A 20,405-nucleotide genomic window follows, 5' to 3' on the forward strand; every position below is an offset into this window, starting at 1 on the left:
AAACGAGTTCAACCCGACTTTTAAACACTCGAACAACACTCGGCTGTAACTACACCGAGCCTTTCGGTTAGCAATATTACGTATGGTGATTTACATCACTATTTGGGCTGTGACCATTTAGCCGGTCAAGTCACACTACAGAATTGGGAGCTCAACGCGGGGAAGACAAGGGTCTTCACGAGCCAATTCCAGAAGGTGCAGATTTAATAGGGACAGATCGGCGGCAAAACATCTTATTGGTGCATTTTCAAGAAGAATTACAGAGACTACATTTGCGGATGATGAAAAATGTGTGCTACAAACTACAAACACAAGAGACGAGATTGGTGGATCGGCTCATGCTAATTAGTTCATTTATTTTTATATCCTAAATCCTAAATGCACAACAAAGGGAAAGAAACAAAGTGTTTAACCAATCTTGCATCCTGATGTAGCAGGCATAGGTGCATGCGAATGTCCGCAAGCCGAAAGAATCTCATGAGTGCCAGCCTCTTCATGTTCATGACCCTTGCCCTTGTTCTCCTTCTTCCACGACTCATGACAGACACAGGTAGGTGTCGCGAAAGATCCGCCGATGTGGCTTGGTCCGTTGGGCTGATAGAATGGCTGAATGTCATCGGGGATCTTGAACACCTTGAGGACTTCAAAGTCGTTCTTGCTGTAGTCTGAGACACCATAGCCATCGAAACGTAACTTCCAAGTGGCTGGGAAAGGAACCATCTCATCCCACTCCGTAGTCAGATACGTAGCAGTGGCAGGCTTCCTGATCTGGGAAGGGAAGATTGCTTCGAGTTGCTCCGCGGTGAGTTCCTTCTTCTCACGTGCCTCCTTGACCTTGAGCTCAATCTCCTTGAGTCGCATGGGTGCCATGTAATTCGCATAACCAACGCTGGATGCATCAATTGAGACCTTCTTTGAAACACCCTGAGTGTCATGCCCACGGCGAAGGTTCTTGAGCTGTGCCAGAACCTTGACCATGGTGACAAGACCAGTTGCGGCGACGTGCTTTGGGTGGTATTCACTGAAGGCCTCGGCGAAACTGGAGCAGTAGTTCAATTCGTGTCGCTCGTCAGAAGACTCGCTCCAGTTCTTTCGCTCGGCCTCGTTGATGTCACAAACGACAACTGTGCCCTTCGCAAGCTTCATAGGCTCGGATGTCTTGGTGTCCCAATTGTAGGCTTGGATAGTGGTACTCTCGGATGCCTTGCGAACAATAGGCAATCGAACACTCCATCTCTGGACCTTGAGTACAAGAGCCTGAATCTTCTGATTGGATTTAGCATCTTCTTCAAAGGCTAGCTTCTGGATTTCAAGCCAAGCCTCCTTGATCTTCTTGCTTTTCTCGTTAGGCTTCTCATCGTAGAGGTTCTGGAAGAACGCTTCCATGACCGAGGTGAACTATTATACGTTAGAAGGTAATCTTCAGATACGAATGGATTGACTTACCGCAAGGACCACATTGTATGCACTATCCAAGCCAGTCAAGAGAAGAATAGTAGCAGCCTTAGTGGTGTTACTTTCCTTCTGCAACACTTCACCGGCAACCCTGTATCCCAGGGCTGTCATATAGTTAGGCTTGTCCTGACCTAAAGAGGCTATAGTGCCAAAGAAACCCTGCACCCATCGTGTGGTGCGCCACTTGCCGGCTTCGCAAATGTTACCCTGCTCAGCCAATTTGAGAAGGAAGGTCATCGAGTCTTTGAACGCTTTACGGCGCTTGAGAAGTTTGGTCTCGTCAGCGTTATACGAGAGGAAGACTTGGCAGTTGTTGATGTGCTGGTAGATCTCATTCTCTGAGTAAGGCGCGTGGGAGTTGGTGTCGGAACGGAGAAGGTGGCCGAATCCGAGGAAGTCGGCAACGAAGCGGGTTACAACGGGAATGGCGAAATCTCGCACAATGTCGAGCTGGTAAATACCATTGTCCTTATCCGTGGTAACGACCTCGCGCTTGATGATGTTGCGAGCAATGTCAACCAAGTATGCCTGAATGTGCTCATGATCAACAGTGGAGTGCTTGGCCGCAGCTTCAAGAGATACCCCGTTCTTCTTGGGATCGCTGTTCTGACCAGGCTTCAAGACATCGTGGATCTCCGGTGGCAAGTCAGAAATCCTAGTGCGAGCAGGATGAACCAAAATGTCGGAGGTATCTTCAAGAATGCGCTTGATGTCATCGCTGTGAGTCAAGTACACTGTCTTGCTCGGTCGTTGAGGGTTGGACTTTGTGAGATCAAAGTCGAACTTAGTCATCTCGCCACGAGAGTTCTCCTTAGCCTTCTTCAAGGGCGTAGTCTTGACAGAGAACTCTTTGTCGTAGCCCTGCGCCTGTGCAAGTTCGGCAAGCTTCTCACCGGTGTAGAATGGGTGGAAGAAGCGAATGGAGTCGTAAGGGTACCATTCAGGGAACGCGCGCTGGATGAGACGGTGGAACATGGAGCTCTTGCAGACATCGTTGTCTGGAGTGACCTCCTTCATACCCCAATTGGTCAAAGAGTTGGTGTTCCAGTCGACAGTGTAAAAGCGATCAGATCGGACGAGGGTGATGGCATCAGAAAAGATGGCCGCCCACAACGCAGAGTCCAAATCTGAAGGACCAGGGTCGGCGTTCAATTTACCGTTTGCTTCGTTGGTCTCACAGAAAATGCCGGGGTACAATTCCACCTTGTCGGGATGTTCGTACAGATCACGCAGCGCGTTCTGAACCTGCTCGTTGGGCGTGATTGACTCAAAAGACCCATGTCTCTTCATACCGAAGAAGTCTCTGAAGTCGTTCAATGTACCGATCTCCCATTTACGAGCCTGCATGATGCCGAGAATCTCGACGGCTCTGAGACAACGAGGCACATTGAGAGGACCAAAGTTGGCTGCGAAAGAGTGAGCATTGTGTTCATGTGAAACAGTGGAGTACTTACCAATTGGATCATCCATGGCACTAGTCAATTCGTTGACCATAGACTCATCGTCGAACAAGCCAGTGTATTTGTTCCTCTTGAAGGGCTTAAATCGGGGGTTACCCTCAGTTCGAAGACCAAACTCCTGTTCCCATGGCTCGAGAGGCTTTTTGAGGCCTTCCTTTGCTTTCATCTTACCCATCTCCTGCATAAACTGTGGTAGACCCATGGATTTCGGGTCCCACTGCGCATCCTTCTCGAACAGTTCAGCCATGAAAGATTCGGCATAACTCTCATCTTTCATCGAGATAGCACAATGAAAGCGGTAGAGTAAATTAAATTCAACGGTAACCTGGTTCCCTAGTCCTCTGGAAACATTCTTGTGGTTCTTCATCTCCACTCGAGGGTCAAGAGTGAAGTTGGTGTCAAAGTTCATGAATCCCATGAGACCACGAAGGTAATCGTGGATACTCACTTGTATGTACATACCACACGTGATTCTAATGAAGTTAGCATGTGTTCCTAAACAGTGGGAAAGTGCTTACAATCGTGCAGTCTGGAAAAGGTCTTCATCAAGCTTATCCCAAGCCGCCTCGTGAGCCTTAAGGAATTGCTCAAGAACACCCTCAGGGTCAAATGTCTTCTTCTTGCCATCAGCTGAGTCATCATGCTCCTTCCCTGTGACCTCGAGACACAGTGCTTTCTGTCGCTCACTCTCCTTTTGAAGACCCTTTTCGATACCAGCTAGGGTTTTCTGGCGCAAAGTGTCTGCAAGTTCATCAAACTCTTCATCATCGTCATCATCGTCGTCGATACTAGCTGACCGACGACGCTTCCACTCATTATGATACTTCCAGATGTCTTTGGTAAAGGCCTCATCTGCATCCTTGACAAATTCCTTGGCAGCAGATGCCAGAGGGGAGAGTTGGTATTTGCTGGGCACAGAGAAGCGACCGTTTTCATTGATGCGACGGAGCTGAGTGGCAACATAGTTGTGATAACGGTTGTACATGACAAGGTAGATACAAACGCCTGGAGGTTGTCGCAAAAGTCTGTCTTCAGCAAAGGTGTCGGGCTTGAGAAGACCAAGCTTGTACTTGTCATCACGGATCTTGCGCTGCATCTCCTCGGTAAACCCGTAAAGAGGAGAAAGGTCGAGGTAGGAAGACGAGTCAGAGATGTTCTTATCGTTATCATTCGTTCTGAAGATGTCGTGAATGATAATAGTGGCGTGATAGATCAGCATGGAAGACAAACCAGAGGTAGATGGTCGACCCTTGCCATCGGGTCCAGGGACTTCTCGAGCCATGAGGCGGTCGAAGAGATCAGCAGGGTCGGGCAGCGCGCCCAATGGGTGAGTTTTACTTGGGACTGTCTTGGCGTATGGTGCACCGGCTTGGCCAAGCTGAGGATGCATGGCACTGTTGAACTTACCATCCGCAGTACGGTACTTGAAAGCATCACCGAGGTAAGTGATTGGCGGATGGAGCATACGCTCATACTTGGCCTTGACTTCTCCCTCGATGAACTTGGCACGGTTGAGACTGTCATTGGAGAGGGATCCAACCAACCCTGCCAAATTGGTTTTCTCCAAGATATTAGCATTGACAAATGGTATTTTCCAGTTGATTGCGACTTACATCAAGGGTTCTGGTTCTGATATAGTGAATCAAGACATTCTTGATGGCAGGAAGGTGCTGAAAAGTGAGGACGCGGCGGAGGTCATTCCACCACCTCACTCCAGGTCGGGTTATATCCTGTTACTTGTCAGATTCAGTGTGGTGGCGATATCAAGACGACATACTCCAATGAGTGCATCTCCATGGAAGCCAGCAAGATATTTGGCTTGTTTCAGTTCGCCGTTGAGCTTCTGGATCTTTGCATCCCACTCAGACCCGGACGTACGGCCATTAGCATAGCCATTGGCCGAGCCGTTGGTGTGGCTACTGATGAGAGACTGCTCAGACATGGTGATGAGTCCTCAGATAGTGGAAACAAGGTAGATGAAGTTCCTTATGCCTGCATAAGTAATGATATAAGATTGGAGTGGTATAAGAGATATCAAGACAATTTCTAGCACAGGTGCATTACAGTTCAATCGCATGGGAATGGCAGCTTCTTTATGGACTTCCCCTCTTGAGACTGTTGCGTAACTACAAGACATTGATTATATGTGAGTAATCTAATTCGCTAACAATCACTCAATACGTCCAGCCGTATGCTCAGTTCTGCATACCTGCCTTGTCCGTGCGCGAGAAGGGAGCTGCCGCTTGACGTGATAGCTCAAGCTTTACAGTGAAACTCTATGATGGTTAGATCAATGCGCTAGAGGGTATTGTAAAAGATGATCTGTCAATTGCTGACGGCGAGAAATAAACACTACATAAGTGTACTGTAAAGTAGTATCGACTAATGAACTAATTATGTCGTCCATCTTCTCATTAGCCAGGTCCTTCGAAGATAAGACGAAAGGAAACTAGGGAATGTCTCAGACTATCACACCATTCCAAGAATTCCAGCGCAGCCGCAATCGCCTAAACGGGAAAAGATGGGGATCGCTATGACAGTCTGCATATCAAACAGTTGACTCTGCTGGAGGCTATTGGGAGATGCATTAGGGTCGGGGGCCTCACAGCAATTCATAAAGATGCAAAAACACAGGCGCCGAGTCAATAACACATGCCCAGTTTATGATAGGATCGTCACTGTATCTTTGCGGAGTTTTTACAACTGTCTAATCAATCCGTTAATGATCTCCATTGACAATGGAGCTATAACTGGAGATTTCAGCTGCCCTCTTGACCGAAACTCTGTCTCAATATCGAGCGGGGAAGTGTCTTGGTGCAATCGTTGTGAATGGTTGGGGGGTCTCGTAGCGCTGGTCGCAGGGGTTCAGCTGAGCTGCGTCCTGGCAAGCCTCGTAATCATGGAGCCGGGGACACTATTGAACGTTAGGTGTTGCCATAGGGTAGCACTATCGTCGATAGTTCTACGCATGCGTCAATGGTCCAAAGTTAACGATGTAACAGGAAGATGGGATGTGAATTACGCATATCATAGCGAAGCCAAGGACAAAAAAGTAACAGTTTTCCTTCTGGGTATTTTTCTTGAGTAGATAATTTGTTGGGCGCACTTTTCCCTAGCATAATCTTTGGATGTTTGGCTCGAGTCTAAGAATGCCGGCTAGAGCATTCGGAATGAGTTGATGCGGTTCTTTATCTCTTTGCTTCTGATCTGCTGGCGTAGACTGCATAATCTCGTACACCCAATCCCTGATTGGCCAATTGCTATGAAATCGATTGTATAACATTTGTACAAGGCCATTACCACTAATCCTTCTAGGGCTTTCCAGTGTTGAATACTGCATGTCTCACACCCAACCATGGAAGTCGGAGCGAATGGTCCTTCTTGAATAGGTTATAATCGTTACTATTAAAGAAATTTAAGGTGAGTTTTTATCTGTCGGCGAAGCTTGCAAGACTGAGCAGAAACAATGCTCCCAGTCAAGAACATAAAGCAAAATGCAATCTAACATAAATCGAAGAATAAAAATGAACACGCACACTTTAGACATCAATACAGGTTTCATTTGTGACAGAAGTTGACGGGACGCAACACGGTATGGTAGCCGACATTGTTAGATTTGAAGCCTTGAGCCCCGGCCTGATCACTACGTATCTCCAGATATACCTAAACTATTATTCGCCTATGAGATGGAAATAGAAAGTGATAATGCCATCCACCGACAAAAACGACACGTGCCTAATTATCGTCTTGTGGATATTTGAGTCCATTTGCAGATCGAATCTCATCCATCAACTCCATCATTCTCAACGTCTCGTCAAGTGGAATGATTTCATTCTCGGTTCGACCTTTGGCGATGCCTTCCGCCACAGCGTCGGCCTCCCAGTAAAATCCAAGTGTACCTTCATGTCTTTCCACCTTGAAGGTGCGTGTTTCTCTGTCATCGGTTGCAGGGGGGCCTGGTCGAGGTCCGACAGTGATACGGAAGCCACCAGGGACACTGACTGCGGGGCCGAAGAGAGTAATGCTACCATTGGTACCCTCAATACGACCAAACTCGTCTGGCCCACGGTATCGGAAGCTTGATGTGCATACTCCAGTCTTGACACCCTTGGCGGAGGGATATTCGAGGACTACCAAGTTTGCCTCATCAATGCCATTGTGAATGTCAAGAGAGGAGATAACCTTGGGCTTAGGGTGCTCTTTACCCACTTTCCAGTCTCCTAGGATGATCGAAGCAAACGTCAGGGTATAAAAGCCGATATCGAGCAGCGCACCAGCACCAAGAGCGGGATCCTTGAGACGGTGCTCATTAGGCAGTGCCGATATGTCGAAATAGTTTCCAAAATCGACTGAAAAACGCTGAATCTCTCCAATGGACTTCTTGACTATGATTTCCTCGTGCAAAGCTTTGAATAGGGGAGTGAATCTCACCCAAGCCGCTAGTAACTGTCAGTTCGGAACTGCGGATGCTGATGAAGTCACCTACCTTCCATGACAAAGACGCCCTTCTGTTTAGCAGCGTCCATGATCTCCTTTGTCTCTTTTGCGTTGATAGTAAACGGCTTCTCGCATAGAACATGCTTGCCAGCAGCGATAGCATCGAGACAGTTCTTTTTGTGCAGACTATGAGGTGTGCCGACATACACGACGTCAACGTTAGGGTCGTCATATACGCTTTGGTAGTCTGCGTAAACTTGAGGCTGAGGTTTCGTGGGTGCCTTGGTCCAAAGTTTCTGAACGAAGGAATAACCCTTCTCCAACGAGGAGGATCCGATAGCTGTGATTGTGTGTTTGGCTCGAGCGTCGGGACGATCCACGAGGAGGTCGGTTAGAAACATGGTGGAGATCCATCCTGTGCCTAGAACACCCCATCGGAGATGAGGCAGAGAGTCTTCTGAGCCAGCCATGGTTTCGAGGGGGTTAGTTCCGGTATTGAGTGTTTTATGGTAAGAACAAAAGAGTATCTGTGATATTAATTGAACTTGAATTGCGTGACTTTTGATGCTGACTATGCACCTTTGAACCTTTTGTCTGTTTCCGAAGAGCGGGGAAATATTGGGGTTGTGCACCAGAACCACCTCCAGGGTAACATGAACATCGGCCCGAGGGTATAGCAGACGAAATTAGTTGGTTGGTTTATGGTGTACATCACGGTGCTTGATGTCTGCTTATTTATGTAGTCTGATAACTCGCAGGTTCACTCTTATGTAACCCAGTTGCCGATACGACCTCATTTTTCACTTCAGATAGTCGATTGCTGATAAAGCCAAGTTTCTGGGTAAATATCTTTTTGCTAAATACGACAAATACATTAACTGAGCTACATTCTCAAGCCTCATTTTCGCCACAGTGGTCGTGATGATCCAGTTACGAGTTTGACGATTCATTTCACCAGTTCTGTGTTGGTCAATAGTCGATGCTACTTGTCTGAAGCTATTTACAAAACGTTTGAATCAAAGAGTAGGTATTGACATATCTATCTCTGTCGCTGCATAATTGGTGCAATGATTGTGCTAGAGGAGCACGTTCATCTTGTTTCATCTCCGTATAAAGCACATGGACATTTCGCGCGTCGCAATAATCGAGTACATGAGCGCGACTCACAGCTTCCTATTGTAGCATTCTAGAACAAGGCTATTGGTGAGAATGAAGATAGTTTTGCCAGTTAACAGTTTTTGCTTGGGTCTGGACTGGGCGAGGCGAGCTAATAAGTACAAGTAAAATTACAAAACAGCCCATGGCGTCGGTTGGTCCCATGCACTATTAAACAATAGCGTATATAGCTTTGGATTTAAGTAATAAACTCGAATTTAAGCGCAAATGGCATTGAAAATGGCATCTTTTGTGGCGCCGCGATAAATTAGGGGTCTGATTTTAGTGTTGGTTGTAGGGAGACCGCTCCTGTCAGAAACGAACACTACAATACAATACAGTCCACCTTTCTGCAACCCTTGCTGTGATGTAACTCCCGTCATTCTTTTATCATCTTGCACTTGAGCTTTGACTGCGTTGGAGAATCGTAGGAAAAGCCGTCATGGTCCTTTTCTCTGTGTTCCTGTCAGTGTTTGCGACAGGTGCCGCCGCGAGCAAGTGCCGTCCGTCATTGTCTACATCTCTTGTCTCAAATACTTTGACAACGTCTGCAGGTATGAGTCCCACCCTGATATGTGGCTCGTTACGTAAGTCCATGATGATTGACTATTGAGCTATAGATGATGTTGTTTCGAATACCCTTCTTCCTGAGACAACGGCATCGGAGGCAATGTTGAGCGAGTCAACTACAGAAGTCGTAGCATCCACCACCACCCAAGCGCCTCTTGCCGTAGACAATCTCGTTGTCAATGGAAATATTGGAACCCCAGGCCAAGATTCTGGTGATATTTACGGCTTCGAACACGGGATCCGCGCTCGTGCGCTTGACCAAGGTGGCTACACCGGTAGTAACACGGGGGAGACCCGCTGCGTAGAATTGAGTATCTTTCCTCCTGAGGGTAGTAACCCAACTAGAAAGCGACAAGTCAATACCGACACGGACCGTTCTACCAGTATCTGGCAACACATCAGCATTCCACACGCCCGGCCGGTTTTCCAACTCTTCTACAAGGTCTTGCAGGTGGAAAACGACAACGACTGCAAAGTCAATGTTTACTATGGAAATCAGTTGTTTCTCAGTTCTGATTTGTTCCAGGGTGTAGCCGATTGGCGCGCTATTTCTGGCATGCCTTCGTTGACAACACTCAATTCCGATCTCAGAGTCGAATTGAGATGTGTCAACGCCGCAAAGAGTCCGGCCCAGATCCTGATCGATCAGATGTTCATGTCGGGTGCCATTGGCCTCACCGATCTCGACAGAGTCAAGATAGACTGGAAGGCTGCCACTCTGGTACAACCAACTATGAGCAATACAATCTCTGGTAAAACAAGTCAAACGAAGCCCAGTACGACCGATACTCAATCGACTTCCAAGACCGCTATCTCTACTCAAGCCGATACCCCTACAACGTCCATGATAGCCACTCTGTCCACTGATACCAAGTCAAACACTGAAACTTTCCTGTCTAGTACGTCCCAGTTGTCATCGGTTGCAGAGTCCGAATTGACTACATCATTGGACACCCTACCAACCAGCTTGGAGACTTTGACTTCAACCTCCCCGTTGATGTCTGAATCATCTCTGACACCGGAATCAACCACTTCTACAAATATTGAGCCAGAAACATCTGCGGCGTCAGAATCAACTTCTGCTCATATTCTAGAGTCGACTACATCCGAATCGGCCACGTCTACAGCGCTAGAGTCTACCACTACTGCAGCAGAGTCGACAAGTACCAATGCATCAAGCATGTCAGAAATTTCTTCGTCGGAAATGTCGACAGAGACATCATCTGTTACAAGCTGGACTCTTACCGTGTCCGCCACTGCCATGCCGACATCCACCATGCCAACTACTACACATGGCCCTGGTCCACTTCCTACATCGATTGATGATCTGTCCCCAGCAGCCAAGGAAATCTTCGACTTCATCATGGACAAGCTTACGCCCGACGATAGGAATCTTCACATTCCTGCGCCAGCTCAATCTGACGCCGATAAAGTGTTACACTCTGGCAAGTTCGATCCCAATGATACCTCGGGCCAAGAAGCTCTTGCTTCCCAACTAGTTGATATGGGACTTGATCCCGTGGACGATTTTGTCAAATCAGCTGAAGGCAAGATACCTGATGTCGATCCCGACTCTGACGAAGGCGTGTGTCCGAATCCCCGCACGAAGCGAGGTCTGACGCGTGGCCTTCGATCTCGTCGAGACACATTCGGTGGCCGCAGGCTCAACGGTCGCTTTGCACAAGCCGCTGGTAAGCTTGAAAATTACCTTGCCAAGCGGGATGGCTGGGACTACGGATGCAACGAAGCGCTTGGAGAGTTCCTTGGTGTGTTTGGTGATGTCGGAACTGCTCATGAACTTGTCTGCTCTGGCAAGGATATGTGGGACAGCAGAGATGCGTTTGTATGCCTGTTTGGTGGCTGTGGCCCAACGGTCAAGTACGAGGAATGGACCTATACCTGGAATTACGAGTGGGTTGTCGACTTTCCGACTATTTCGGAATGGATTGCGCAGCCAGGCGATGGTAGCTCGGTGAGGTGCCTTGACTGTAGCATGAAATTGACCAGCCTCAAGTTCACTGGTACTATTGTGGTTTGGCTGGTTGATGGCAAGGTCGAGATAAAATCCGCAGATCTTACTCCCGAGGTTGTTGGCAAGGCAAACATGCTAATTGCCCTCGAAGCAACAAGAGCTTGGGAATCTCAGTGGAACTGGGTCTTTGAAGCCGCGTCGCTAGAGACAATCGAAGAAAAGGGAGCATATTCTATCAGGTCCAAGGCACTTTACGAGTTTGGCGTCAAATGGAAAACGGCATCTGCGATCAACGTTGTGAGTGCGGGTGCTTCCTTTTCGCTTAATGCTCAGGCCAACTTGGACATCTCTAACGGAGTTGGACCAACTCTTCGTTCCAAAAAAGGCTGGGAGCCTCAGGTAACCTATTCTTACCCTGTTTTTACTACCTCTGGCGGAGTCTCGATCATCCCATATCTCCGCTGGGGTGTAGAGTTTGACATCGATATCTACAACCAAGTCAGGCTTAAGCCAGCTCTCTCATCACAGACACTTGTCACAATCCAGTCGAGCTACTCAGACGAGCCTCAGGGCCAGTGCCCAGCTGAAAAGCTTGCCGTCAGCACCTACATGTCTACCAAGAGTGTGATGAAACTTCGCAATGGCGCCTATGATACGTTGTATAGTGGTTCCAGTCGAGCCTATAACCAATGTTTCGAAGCTCCCGATATGATACCCATGGCTGAAGACATCGCCGAGCTGTCTGAGTTTGCAGGCGAGTTTTGTACATCGTATCTGAATTACAAGCCGCCTCGCACAACCTCCATCTCTACTGCCACATCAACAAGCGGTTCGACTACGACTACTGAATACGTGACGAGCTGGATTCCAGCCACTGCACAATATGTTATTTTCACCGTAACTAGCTATTTCGATCGGACTGGTTACCCTCAGATAGTGGATGAAACCGTCACTACCGTCCCTTGGACCGCCACCTTTCCTCACTTGGGACTAAAACGGCGCGACGCCACAGCCACACAAGAGCTTGCTGCACGTGCAGTCTTCACGCCAGGACTGGTACAGGATTGGGATAGTAAGAAGATTTCATTTGCCTGCAAGCAAATCGCCACTGGAACTGAGACTGTCACGCAACTGGTGACTACAACGATTGGTGTTGGAATAGCCACCATCACCTCCACAACAACTGTTGCCAGTCCAGGGGGAGACGTAAAGTTTTACACCAACAGTCCTTATCAGTGGAGATATATTGGCTCTGGCGAGGCAGAAAGCAAATGGCAAGCTGCAGCATGTTCCTCGCCATCTCAAAAGTCGGGCAAGTGCTTCAAGATTAGAATCAACGGCCCTAAGTTGACGGATGGGCAGTATTTGAGATACCACTCATCCTACCCTGACTCTTTCGTGACGGGTAACGGAGGTTACCCGTTCCTTTACTTCAACACCTGGTACCTATCAGAAACGGGTCGCTTGATCACGCAGAATCCTTACGCGCGTGCTGGGTTTATTGCTGCTGTCCGCAACTCGAACAACATCATCTTTGGCACTCCTATCAGCAACCCCAACCCAGATGACTCTGAAGCCCTCTACTGCCATAAGGATCCTAATGACGTCTGCTCAGGCGTCCTGTCCTGCAGCACAGATACAAGAAATGGTCTTTCATTCACTGTACCCAAGTACGACTGGTACCGAGAGTGGGAAGACCCACGTTTTTATAATGACTTCAGGCCTCGTCTTGGCGATAGTACCCCTGGCAGCGAGATGGCTACATTCACTTGGGAGGCAGCTGACTGTGCGTGTTAATAGTATAACTATATCGCGAGTTGTCTCTGTTACCCCTTAATTAATGCCTTTCCATTCAATGTACATATTTAATTATCTTCGTCTTCGAAGCGTATAACTAGCTATGATATCTATCAATTCTCCCCATATCTATACATTAATTTGAAACGCAATGATAACGCATTGATGTCGGTTTTGGATTACTTTACTGAGCTGAAAGGATTTTCCATCCAGTTGTAACTCTTCAACAAGAGACTATACTAAATTCAAATTCACCTCAGGATAATCTTTACAACTTTCGCTTTGCCATTTTCTTCATCATCCCACATCTCACCTTCCATTATTCCAAGTGAGTAGGCTTCGCCCACCAAACAAAACAATTTGTCCGCAGAAACCTGATGTGGACTGCTACTCGAAATCTCCCCCTTGTCGTTGTTGCAGATCTCTGTAGTAGGTAGCGATCGGAAGATAAAGGGCACAGAAGCACCTTGAACACAAAACACAACATCTCCGATTCGAGCTCGGTCTGGTGCAAGACCTATGTCGCCATTATCCGCAACAAAGAATCTCTTGCTGTCACAACCCTTCAAGATTCGCTGGGCCTGCCTCTCAAAACTCCCTGCACCCATAAAAACCTCCGCCAGGGGTACCTTTTGCTGTGTTTCTTCGCTTGCGTCTCCGAACACATTTCGTGATGCTTCTCCATTATCAAGAACCTCGCCGTTATATTGGCGAATGTAAGCTATAGCATCTTCGGCCGCTTGAGAATAAACGATATCCCCCATAGTGAGGGCTTGAATGAACAGAGGAAGTCCCATGGGTCCATTCCTATATCTGCTACTTTCTTCATAAGGTAGATCCTCCGGGATGTTTCTCTTCTTATGGTAAGACTCTTGTGGCACAAGGCTCGCCCACTGACCGATGGGGAAGTGGTTTTTTGCAATATCGCAAACTTCGCCCAGCTTGGTAATCGTACCAACCCTGACAGCTCGGAGGTGAAGCTGCACCAAAGCCTCATTCTCTGTGGAGGTATAAACTGATGAAGTCCATGTGTCGATCAGGTGTGAATATCGCGATTTCCAGCCCCAGATATACCGAGTAGGTCTTTCTGGGAATCCTGCAAAGAACGTGTTTTTTCTCTCCCTTGGCCTGTTAACCGCAGTCCAGTAGGAAGAGGCAGTGCTCCAGTCCGGAACCCAAGATGGTAGGCCGTGCACTGCTGGATCCTTGATAACCTGCCGAAGAACATCGAGACCATTACTTTGCAGTAACAACATTGCAAGATCTGTGTATACCTGCGTTACTGTGTGATCGTAATTGACTTGAATCTTTGTAGAGTGCTCCAGTATGTTCCAATGGTCGGGGTCTTCGTCTTCATCCTTCCACATTTCCTTATGGTGTTCGACTTTGGACCTCATTTCCTCCTGATCACGATCAAGTAGCGGAAGTATCGCATATAGCTTGTCCCTTGGATCAGTAGCACCACAGAGTCGTGTATCTATGAGCATCTTCATAAGCCTTTCACCATAGGGCAAGAAATAGCCAGCGCGTAATGTTGGAGTAACCGAATAGTCGAGCGAGTATGGAAGCTGATCAATCCATCTGTTGCTAACATTCCAGTGATAGAATTTCCGGAAGCTTTCCCATTCTACTTCATGGGCGCCGCATACCACGATGGCGCTATGCGCAAAAGTGATTTCTTGCAAGATCCAGATGCGATAAAACCATGGGCGGTCAAAAAGAACCCTGACAGCCTCCCGTTCATCTGTTGTAGGACTTGGCTCTTTAACAACTTCGTTGCGGGTGCCATAGTCAGAAGGCTGATCAAGCTCGAGAATACACCTCATGGCGACGTCGGTGTCATGGGTGCCCTCTCCAAGATACACAACGACCTGGAGGGCTCTCTGGTATATGAAGGACATGAGAGTCAACTGATGGGCCTTTTCTGCCGACAACGCTTGGTTGATACAGATGGAGTCAATCCAGAGTGTCCGGGGAGAGTCAAATTTTCGTAATCGTTTCAAAGCAGCGTGACAGTTTGAAGGTATAGCAACATTAAATGCTTGGGCCTTGTCATCCAGAATCTGTACTGGTACCAGTGCGTTGGCATCGCCCCAGACATACGACACGGCTTCATAAGGTGGCGCATTGTCGAGGGTAGTGCTGCGAAGGGATATGATGAGCGGTGCATCATCACGACCCTGCTCTAAAGAAATTAGGCGGAAGGAGTCATCTTTATCAAGAATTCTCCCTGTATAAGGATTGCTTGAATTGAATTGCATGTTGATAACGATCCTTAAATAGCGCAGCTAGGACTTCGAGTCAGATGATTGATGTATAGGAAGTGTCAGATGTAGTCTTACCGCTTTAAGCATACCTACGCTTATTGTTCTGGGAATAAGGGTTTAACTGCATATCGCCGTCCAATTATAAACCCTATCAAATAATAAGCTTATGTACCTCCTTGTTCAACCTCGCAATTTCATTCCTACACCCTTCCTCGCTTTCATTATGCCGGAGTTTGTATGCGTATATGTTATAGGAAAGACAAGTACAAAATGACCCGCGGTGCGAATGAGCCACCACGCCAGGAGCCGACTGATGTGAAAAACTCGAGCACTCAAGTCCGGAAACGCCAGCTCTATACCCGCAATCGGACAGGCTGTAGTTTCTCGGATACACCAGATGTAGACTAATCACCAAGGGGAAATGCTGAAGACAATCCCAAAGCGAGCGATATTTAAAGCCATCAAACAAGCACCCGCTGGTCGTATGTTTGATGCTTGACAATAAGCACAATGACCACATGTTAGATTAGCTGAAACATCCAGCTTTGAGAATAGAGAGGGAATTGACAGAGCTCAGCTCTTTGTCGCAGCATTCAAATACACCAATAACTTGTATTAATCTTCATTTACTCTATTGGATAGTCACCTCTTGTAATAGACCATTTAGACGAGGATCATTAAGATCAATTCGGTCGACGCCCGCGAACCACTTAGGCAGGCCCAGTTTCTCCCAAATGTATTCGGCAAAGTCATATCCCCATATATCAACTACACCCAGCCTAACACAGACCACCTCGTCCTTTGCACTTTTCAGTTGTCTAAGTAGGAGGCCACGGGTATGCGCACCTTTATTCACACCTACCAGTAGGACCAGTAGTTGTCCGGTGCGTTGTTGCAGAAGTTCCTGATAGCGTTGTGAGTCCTTAGGAAGTGACATTTGGTACTCATCCCATTCAATAGTAATAGTGGGTTTCGTGATAGAGTACTGTCCCGGGTATTCAAGAGGTTTGTTCAGGTGAAACATAGCAGAAGGACGAACAAGGTATCCGTCAAGACCAAGCTGATCCGGGTTTGGGTCTTGGAGGGAACCCCAAAAGGCAATCCCACGCAGACGTAGTTTCGAAGACACGAAGCTGTGCAGTCCGTTCGGGTCATCAGATTCGACCGAAGCTTCAAGAACCTCAACTAGTTTTGTATCGGCAGACTCATGCACGTAGGCACGATCATATTCCACGGGCCCGTTGAGGTTTATCCACGACCACGTAGGAGCTAAATATGTTGGCGTAGTGCTGTGGTCCAGGTGGGGGAATTCATTGGGGTCAAGAACCCAACAAAGTTGGTCTTCCAGGCTCTTCATCCATAGACCAGCAAGGTATGTGTCATTATTGGTAGCGCGAAACTCTGCAGCTAAACCAGCTAGGGCGATCGCCTTGTCGGTCAAAAAGGTAAGTTGGCATTTTGAATAAGACTTTACTAGATCTGCCCAGATTCTGCGTATTGCCGTATTGCTCTCGCTCGTCGGACGCACTTGTTGAAGGGCTGACGCTTGTCCAGACATGAGCTCATCAGGTAGATATTCAGAGCCGGTAGGAAATTCTTCCGAGGCGGTAAGCTCCTGACAAGCCCAGTAGACTTGAGTTTTGGCAAATACCAACTGCCTCGGCGCTAAATAACGCTCTTGGATCACCCAGGATCTCTGATTCAACGGTGCATCCCAAATATCTTTCTGGTGAAAAGGCGCTGAATAAAGAATTTCTGCCACAAAGAACTCGTCTGATGCCAGAGTAATTGTGGTTGGTGCTTCTTTGGGTGAGAAGCAACCGTCGGAAGAGTTTTCTGCCCATGCCGCGGCTATGTTGCATGTAGAATGTTTGTAGATTAACCCCATCACGGAAGACTGGGATTTCCAATCCTCCTCGTCATCTTGCAAGATGCAAAGGGAGTCAATCCAAATATATTGTTTCCCCAAGGCTGCTGTAACAACAAGCGCATCACGGTAGGTAGTTGGTAAAGTAGAGATGGGTGAAGTCGCCGTTAACGCATGGTAGTTATGTTTCGTGAGACTGAGATGTTTGGTCCATCCCCAGCAATGGCTTAGAGTGAGGTAGTCAAGGTCTTGTACATCGGCGCCCAATACAAGTCGCCATTGTTGTGGGTTTCCGTCGGTGTCGTCAATGATTTTCACGAGTCTTTTTGGCTTAAATACAGACATTTGGCGATCGCTCAGGGTTCGACATTTAGCATGAGATGCTGAACAAGTATAGAACCACTGACGCCATAGTTCGATCGTCTCGAATGTTGATGATAAATGCGCGTTGGGAACAATTTTGGGGGCAATATCCGAGTCTCCAGAACGTGGTATAACCATGAAACAAGTGGTATCCAGATGCTTTTTGGAAGAGATTCCTACAACCAGCTGTTTGGTAGCAGAAAGGTATGATGTCGATTTAACCCACACACCGAGTGGCGATTTTGTGTCCTCTTGAATTTTTGAGGAATTATTGCCGTGTTCCGATAGTCTGTCGCCAACGAGTAGCTGCTTCCATACTTGACGGCAGATAATGCATCCAGCCTCAGCAGAAGATTTAAGGCTGATACGGTGTTCGTGGATAGTAACTTCTCTAGAATAACCAGTTTTAATGCGTTCTACCTCCCAATCGTCATTGGCGGAGGTAATAGCTTCCTGGCACTGTTTACAAAGCATAATGAGCGATATGGAATGCTGATCTAATGTGAAAACATGAGCTGGGGAAGCTTATTTTAACACATAGTGTAGATAAGACAGAAAATCCCGCAAGTCCTCATGTGACTTGTAGTTACTGCCCAAGTCAATTTCTACTAGCAATGGCATCTATTACAGAACCACCCAAGGCTTTCACAGCATGAACAAGTCCAGCTATCCATTGATCTCTGACCAATTATCTAGCCTCTGAATAACAAGACCGATATGTTTCAACGGTTGCCAAACCTGTTACTATAAGCAACGTTTGCTTTACCTGTAAAGTTTTCATATTTCTTTCTTATATGATACCATAGTAAGACAACGTTTCAAAATGTCACATGGTGTCATAATTGTTAAAAGGTAGTATTATACCCATGGACCGCTTAGTCACCAGTCAGTCGGCTGATGCCTTATCAAGTCGTAATATAACGCAACTGTTACCTATTTTTGTAAATCCAGAAATCGAAGCTCTTCGATTCCTCCATTTTGTGAAACTCGAGCAGCTGTTCGATTTGTGTTGAGCCTTACGAGCTGATTAGACATGCATTCACTCGAAATGATGACTTTACAAGATGGCGAAATTCGTCTTCTTGTTCGTGAATACTCTGCGGTAAGTACATTTGTTGTCAAGCCATGTTTCTATTCGACACTAAAATTCAAAGTTGGAAAGAAGCCCTCGACTTGCCTTTAAAGTCGTGTCGTTGAATGAACCTCCACCATTCGTCGCGCTTTCATACGTCTGGGGCGATTTAGCAGACACGCTACCACTACGTATTGGTGAACAGGTTATCAACGCAACTAGGAACCTTCACGATATATTAGAGTCTCTTGCCGCATCCAACGATCATCAGACGCTATGGATCGACGCTCTCTGCATCAATCAACATGACTTTGAGGAGCGCGCTTCGCAAGTAGCAATGATGGGGGATATCTACTCACGTGCGCAATATGTGCTGGCATTTCTATCCCCTCAATCGGATCCTTTCAACCTGGGACTGAATTTCATAGAGAAAACTGCAAAGAATCCCGAAATGCACTTCGATCCATCTCTATCGCCTCATCAGACCGTCGATGCACCTCGCCTCGCAGCCTTTGGACTAACTGCCAGTAATCCAATTCTTCAAAGCTCCATCATCGGCTTCTTCGGTACTCCATGGTTCACGAGAGTCTGGACCGTACAGGAGTTTCTACTAGCTCGGAAGGTTGTCTTTCGCTGCGGCAAACGCACGATTGATGCGGAAGTCGTCAAGAAATGTTGCAGAAGTTGGATTGATCATTCAAAAACTTGTTGCTGGAGCGGGGATCAACCTCGCCACGGTAACACCCATGGCTTCATCGATACAACCTGGGACAACAGCAGTAATTTGACACTGTTTACCGCCACATTACGAATGAAAACTCTCATGAATATGAGCAGTCATGATCGTCTGCACAGTACTGACTTCCTGGCCGCAATCTCACTTTTCCGAATACGACAATGCTCGGATCCGCGGGATCGGATATATGGCTTTGCTGGGTTGTATCTCCCAGGAATCGACATCAAACGGGACCTGCAGGTTGACTATCAAGTTTCAACAGCCCTACTATTCAGAAATCTTGCCACTACCTTAATAGAGAAGTCTCAGACTCTAGACGTGCTAAGTCATGTACTACATGAATCCGGCATTAAGAAACGTGTATCAGGGTTACCGAGCTGGGTTCCTGATTGGAATGCAACGATGGATGACCGCCAGCATTTTCTGTACACGGATCGAGCCGATAGGATTCGTCATTGCCGTGCCTCTGGAGACTTAAAGCCAGGATGGGCGTTCAGCGCATCTGGAAATATCTTCATTCGCGGCTTACAAATCGGTCGAGTCAAAGCCATTGCGCCTGGATACCCTTCAAGCAGCACCAATTCAACACTTGAAGGCAAAGAAACCATCGACTCATGGCGCCGTCTCGCTGGCTTGTCCGAGACACTGCTTTCGGGGGAGGGCATACAGGACAGCCAAGAGATTACCTTCCAGAATGCGCTAAGCGGTGGTTTCACATGGGCAAATGACTCCGTTGGTTACCCAGAAGCGTACAAGTCATGGTTAGAATGGTTCACATCCACCGAGCCAGGTAGCTTGCCGATTGCGTGCAAGGAAATTACTCAAGAGTTTGATGACTTGATGCATCAGACGAGTATGCATAGAAGCTTCATACTCACAGACAATGGGGAATTAGGCTTTGGGCCTGAGACGACGGAAGAGGGCGATGCGATAGTCATTCTACCAGGAGGAAAGGTGCCATATGTTTTGAGGCAAGTGGAGGTTGCCTGTCATGGCACAATAACATACCGACTACTGGGCGATGCCTACATTAATGGCGCAATGGCGGGGGAAAAGATCATTTCTCGGATGCCGGGTTTTGAGGATATGTTTCTTGCATAAGAGCGGCCCATTACGTCAGGTCTCCAATTGTTATCGTGCAACTCAATTGACTGCAACATCGGTACCTTAAAGTAGAGGCCGAGCTGCGGATAAATTGAGGCGGGGGACAACCCTCAATAACGCTATTTCTGGATGAATGCAGACACGGCAAAA

The 20,405-nt window shown here is 47.4% G+C and overlaps 6 protein-coding genes across 6 annotated transcripts; 2 read left to right on the forward strand and 4 right to left on the reverse strand.

Moving 5' to 3' along the window:
• Positions 1-408: 408 nt before the first annotated feature.
• On the reverse strand, positions 409-4,857 carry FSST1_012492 (uncharacterized protein; the record flags this gene model as incomplete). The annotated part of the gene is made up of 6 exons (XM_083235724.1): positions 409-1,398; positions 1,447-2,861; positions 2,910-3,388; positions 3,434-4,476; positions 4,529-4,645; positions 4,693-4,857. The coding sequence occupies 6 exons, from the start codon at positions 4,855-4,857 to the stop codon at positions 409-411; spliced, it is 4,209 nt and encodes a 1,402-aa protein (XP_083082188.1).
• A 1,793-nt stretch (positions 4,858-6,650) lies between these two features.
• On the reverse strand, positions 6,651-7,822 carry FSST1_012493 (Gfo/Idh/MocA family protein; the record flags this gene model as incomplete). Its single annotated transcript, XM_083235725.1, has 2 exons — positions 6,651-7,354; positions 7,402-7,822. The coding sequence occupies 2 exons, from the start codon at positions 7,820-7,822 to the stop codon at positions 6,651-6,653; spliced, it is 1,125 nt and encodes a 374-aa protein (XP_083082189.1).
• Positions 7,823-9,177: 1,355 nt separating this feature from the next.
• Positions 9,178-12,846, forward strand: FSST1_012494 (uncharacterized protein; the record flags this gene model as incomplete). The annotated part of the gene is made up of 1 exon (XM_083235726.1): positions 9,178-12,846. One exon carries the CDS (start codon positions 9,178-9,180, stop codon positions 12,844-12,846), a length of 3,669 nt encoding a protein of 1,222 aa, XP_083082190.1.
• A 251-nt stretch (positions 12,847-13,097) lies between these two features.
• FSST1_012495 (HET domain-containing protein) lies at positions 13,098-15,107 on the reverse strand (the record flags this gene model as incomplete). Its single annotated transcript, XM_083235727.1, has 1 exon — positions 13,098-15,107. One exon carries the CDS (start codon positions 15,105-15,107, stop codon positions 13,098-13,100), a length of 2,010 nt encoding a protein of 669 aa, XP_083082191.1.
• Positions 15,108-15,744: 637 nt separating this feature from the next.
• Positions 15,745-17,817, reverse strand: FSST1_012496 (HET domain-containing protein; the record flags this gene model as incomplete). Its single annotated transcript, XM_083235728.1, has 1 exon — positions 15,745-17,817. The coding sequence occupies one exon, from the start codon at positions 17,815-17,817 to the stop codon at positions 15,745-15,747; it is 2,073 nt and encodes a 690-aa protein (XP_083082192.1).
• A 574-nt stretch (positions 17,818-18,391) lies between these two features.
• FSST1_012497 (HET domain-containing protein) lies at positions 18,392-20,252 on the forward strand (the record flags this gene model as incomplete). Its single annotated transcript, XM_083235729.1, has 2 exons — positions 18,392-18,445; positions 18,498-20,252. 2 exons carry the CDS (start codon positions 18,392-18,394, stop codon positions 20,250-20,252), a joined length of 1,809 nt encoding a protein of 602 aa, XP_083082193.1.
• Between the last annotated feature and the right edge of the window lie 153 nt (positions 20,253-20,405).

Source organism: Fusarium sambucinum, chromosome III (assembly GCF_050947815.1).
Source record: "Fusarium sambucinum isolate potato_lamoka chromosome III, whole genome shotgun sequence".
Classification (NCBI taxonomy): Eukaryota; Fungi; Ascomycota; class Sordariomycetes; order Hypocreales; family Nectriaceae; genus Fusarium; species Fusarium sambucinum.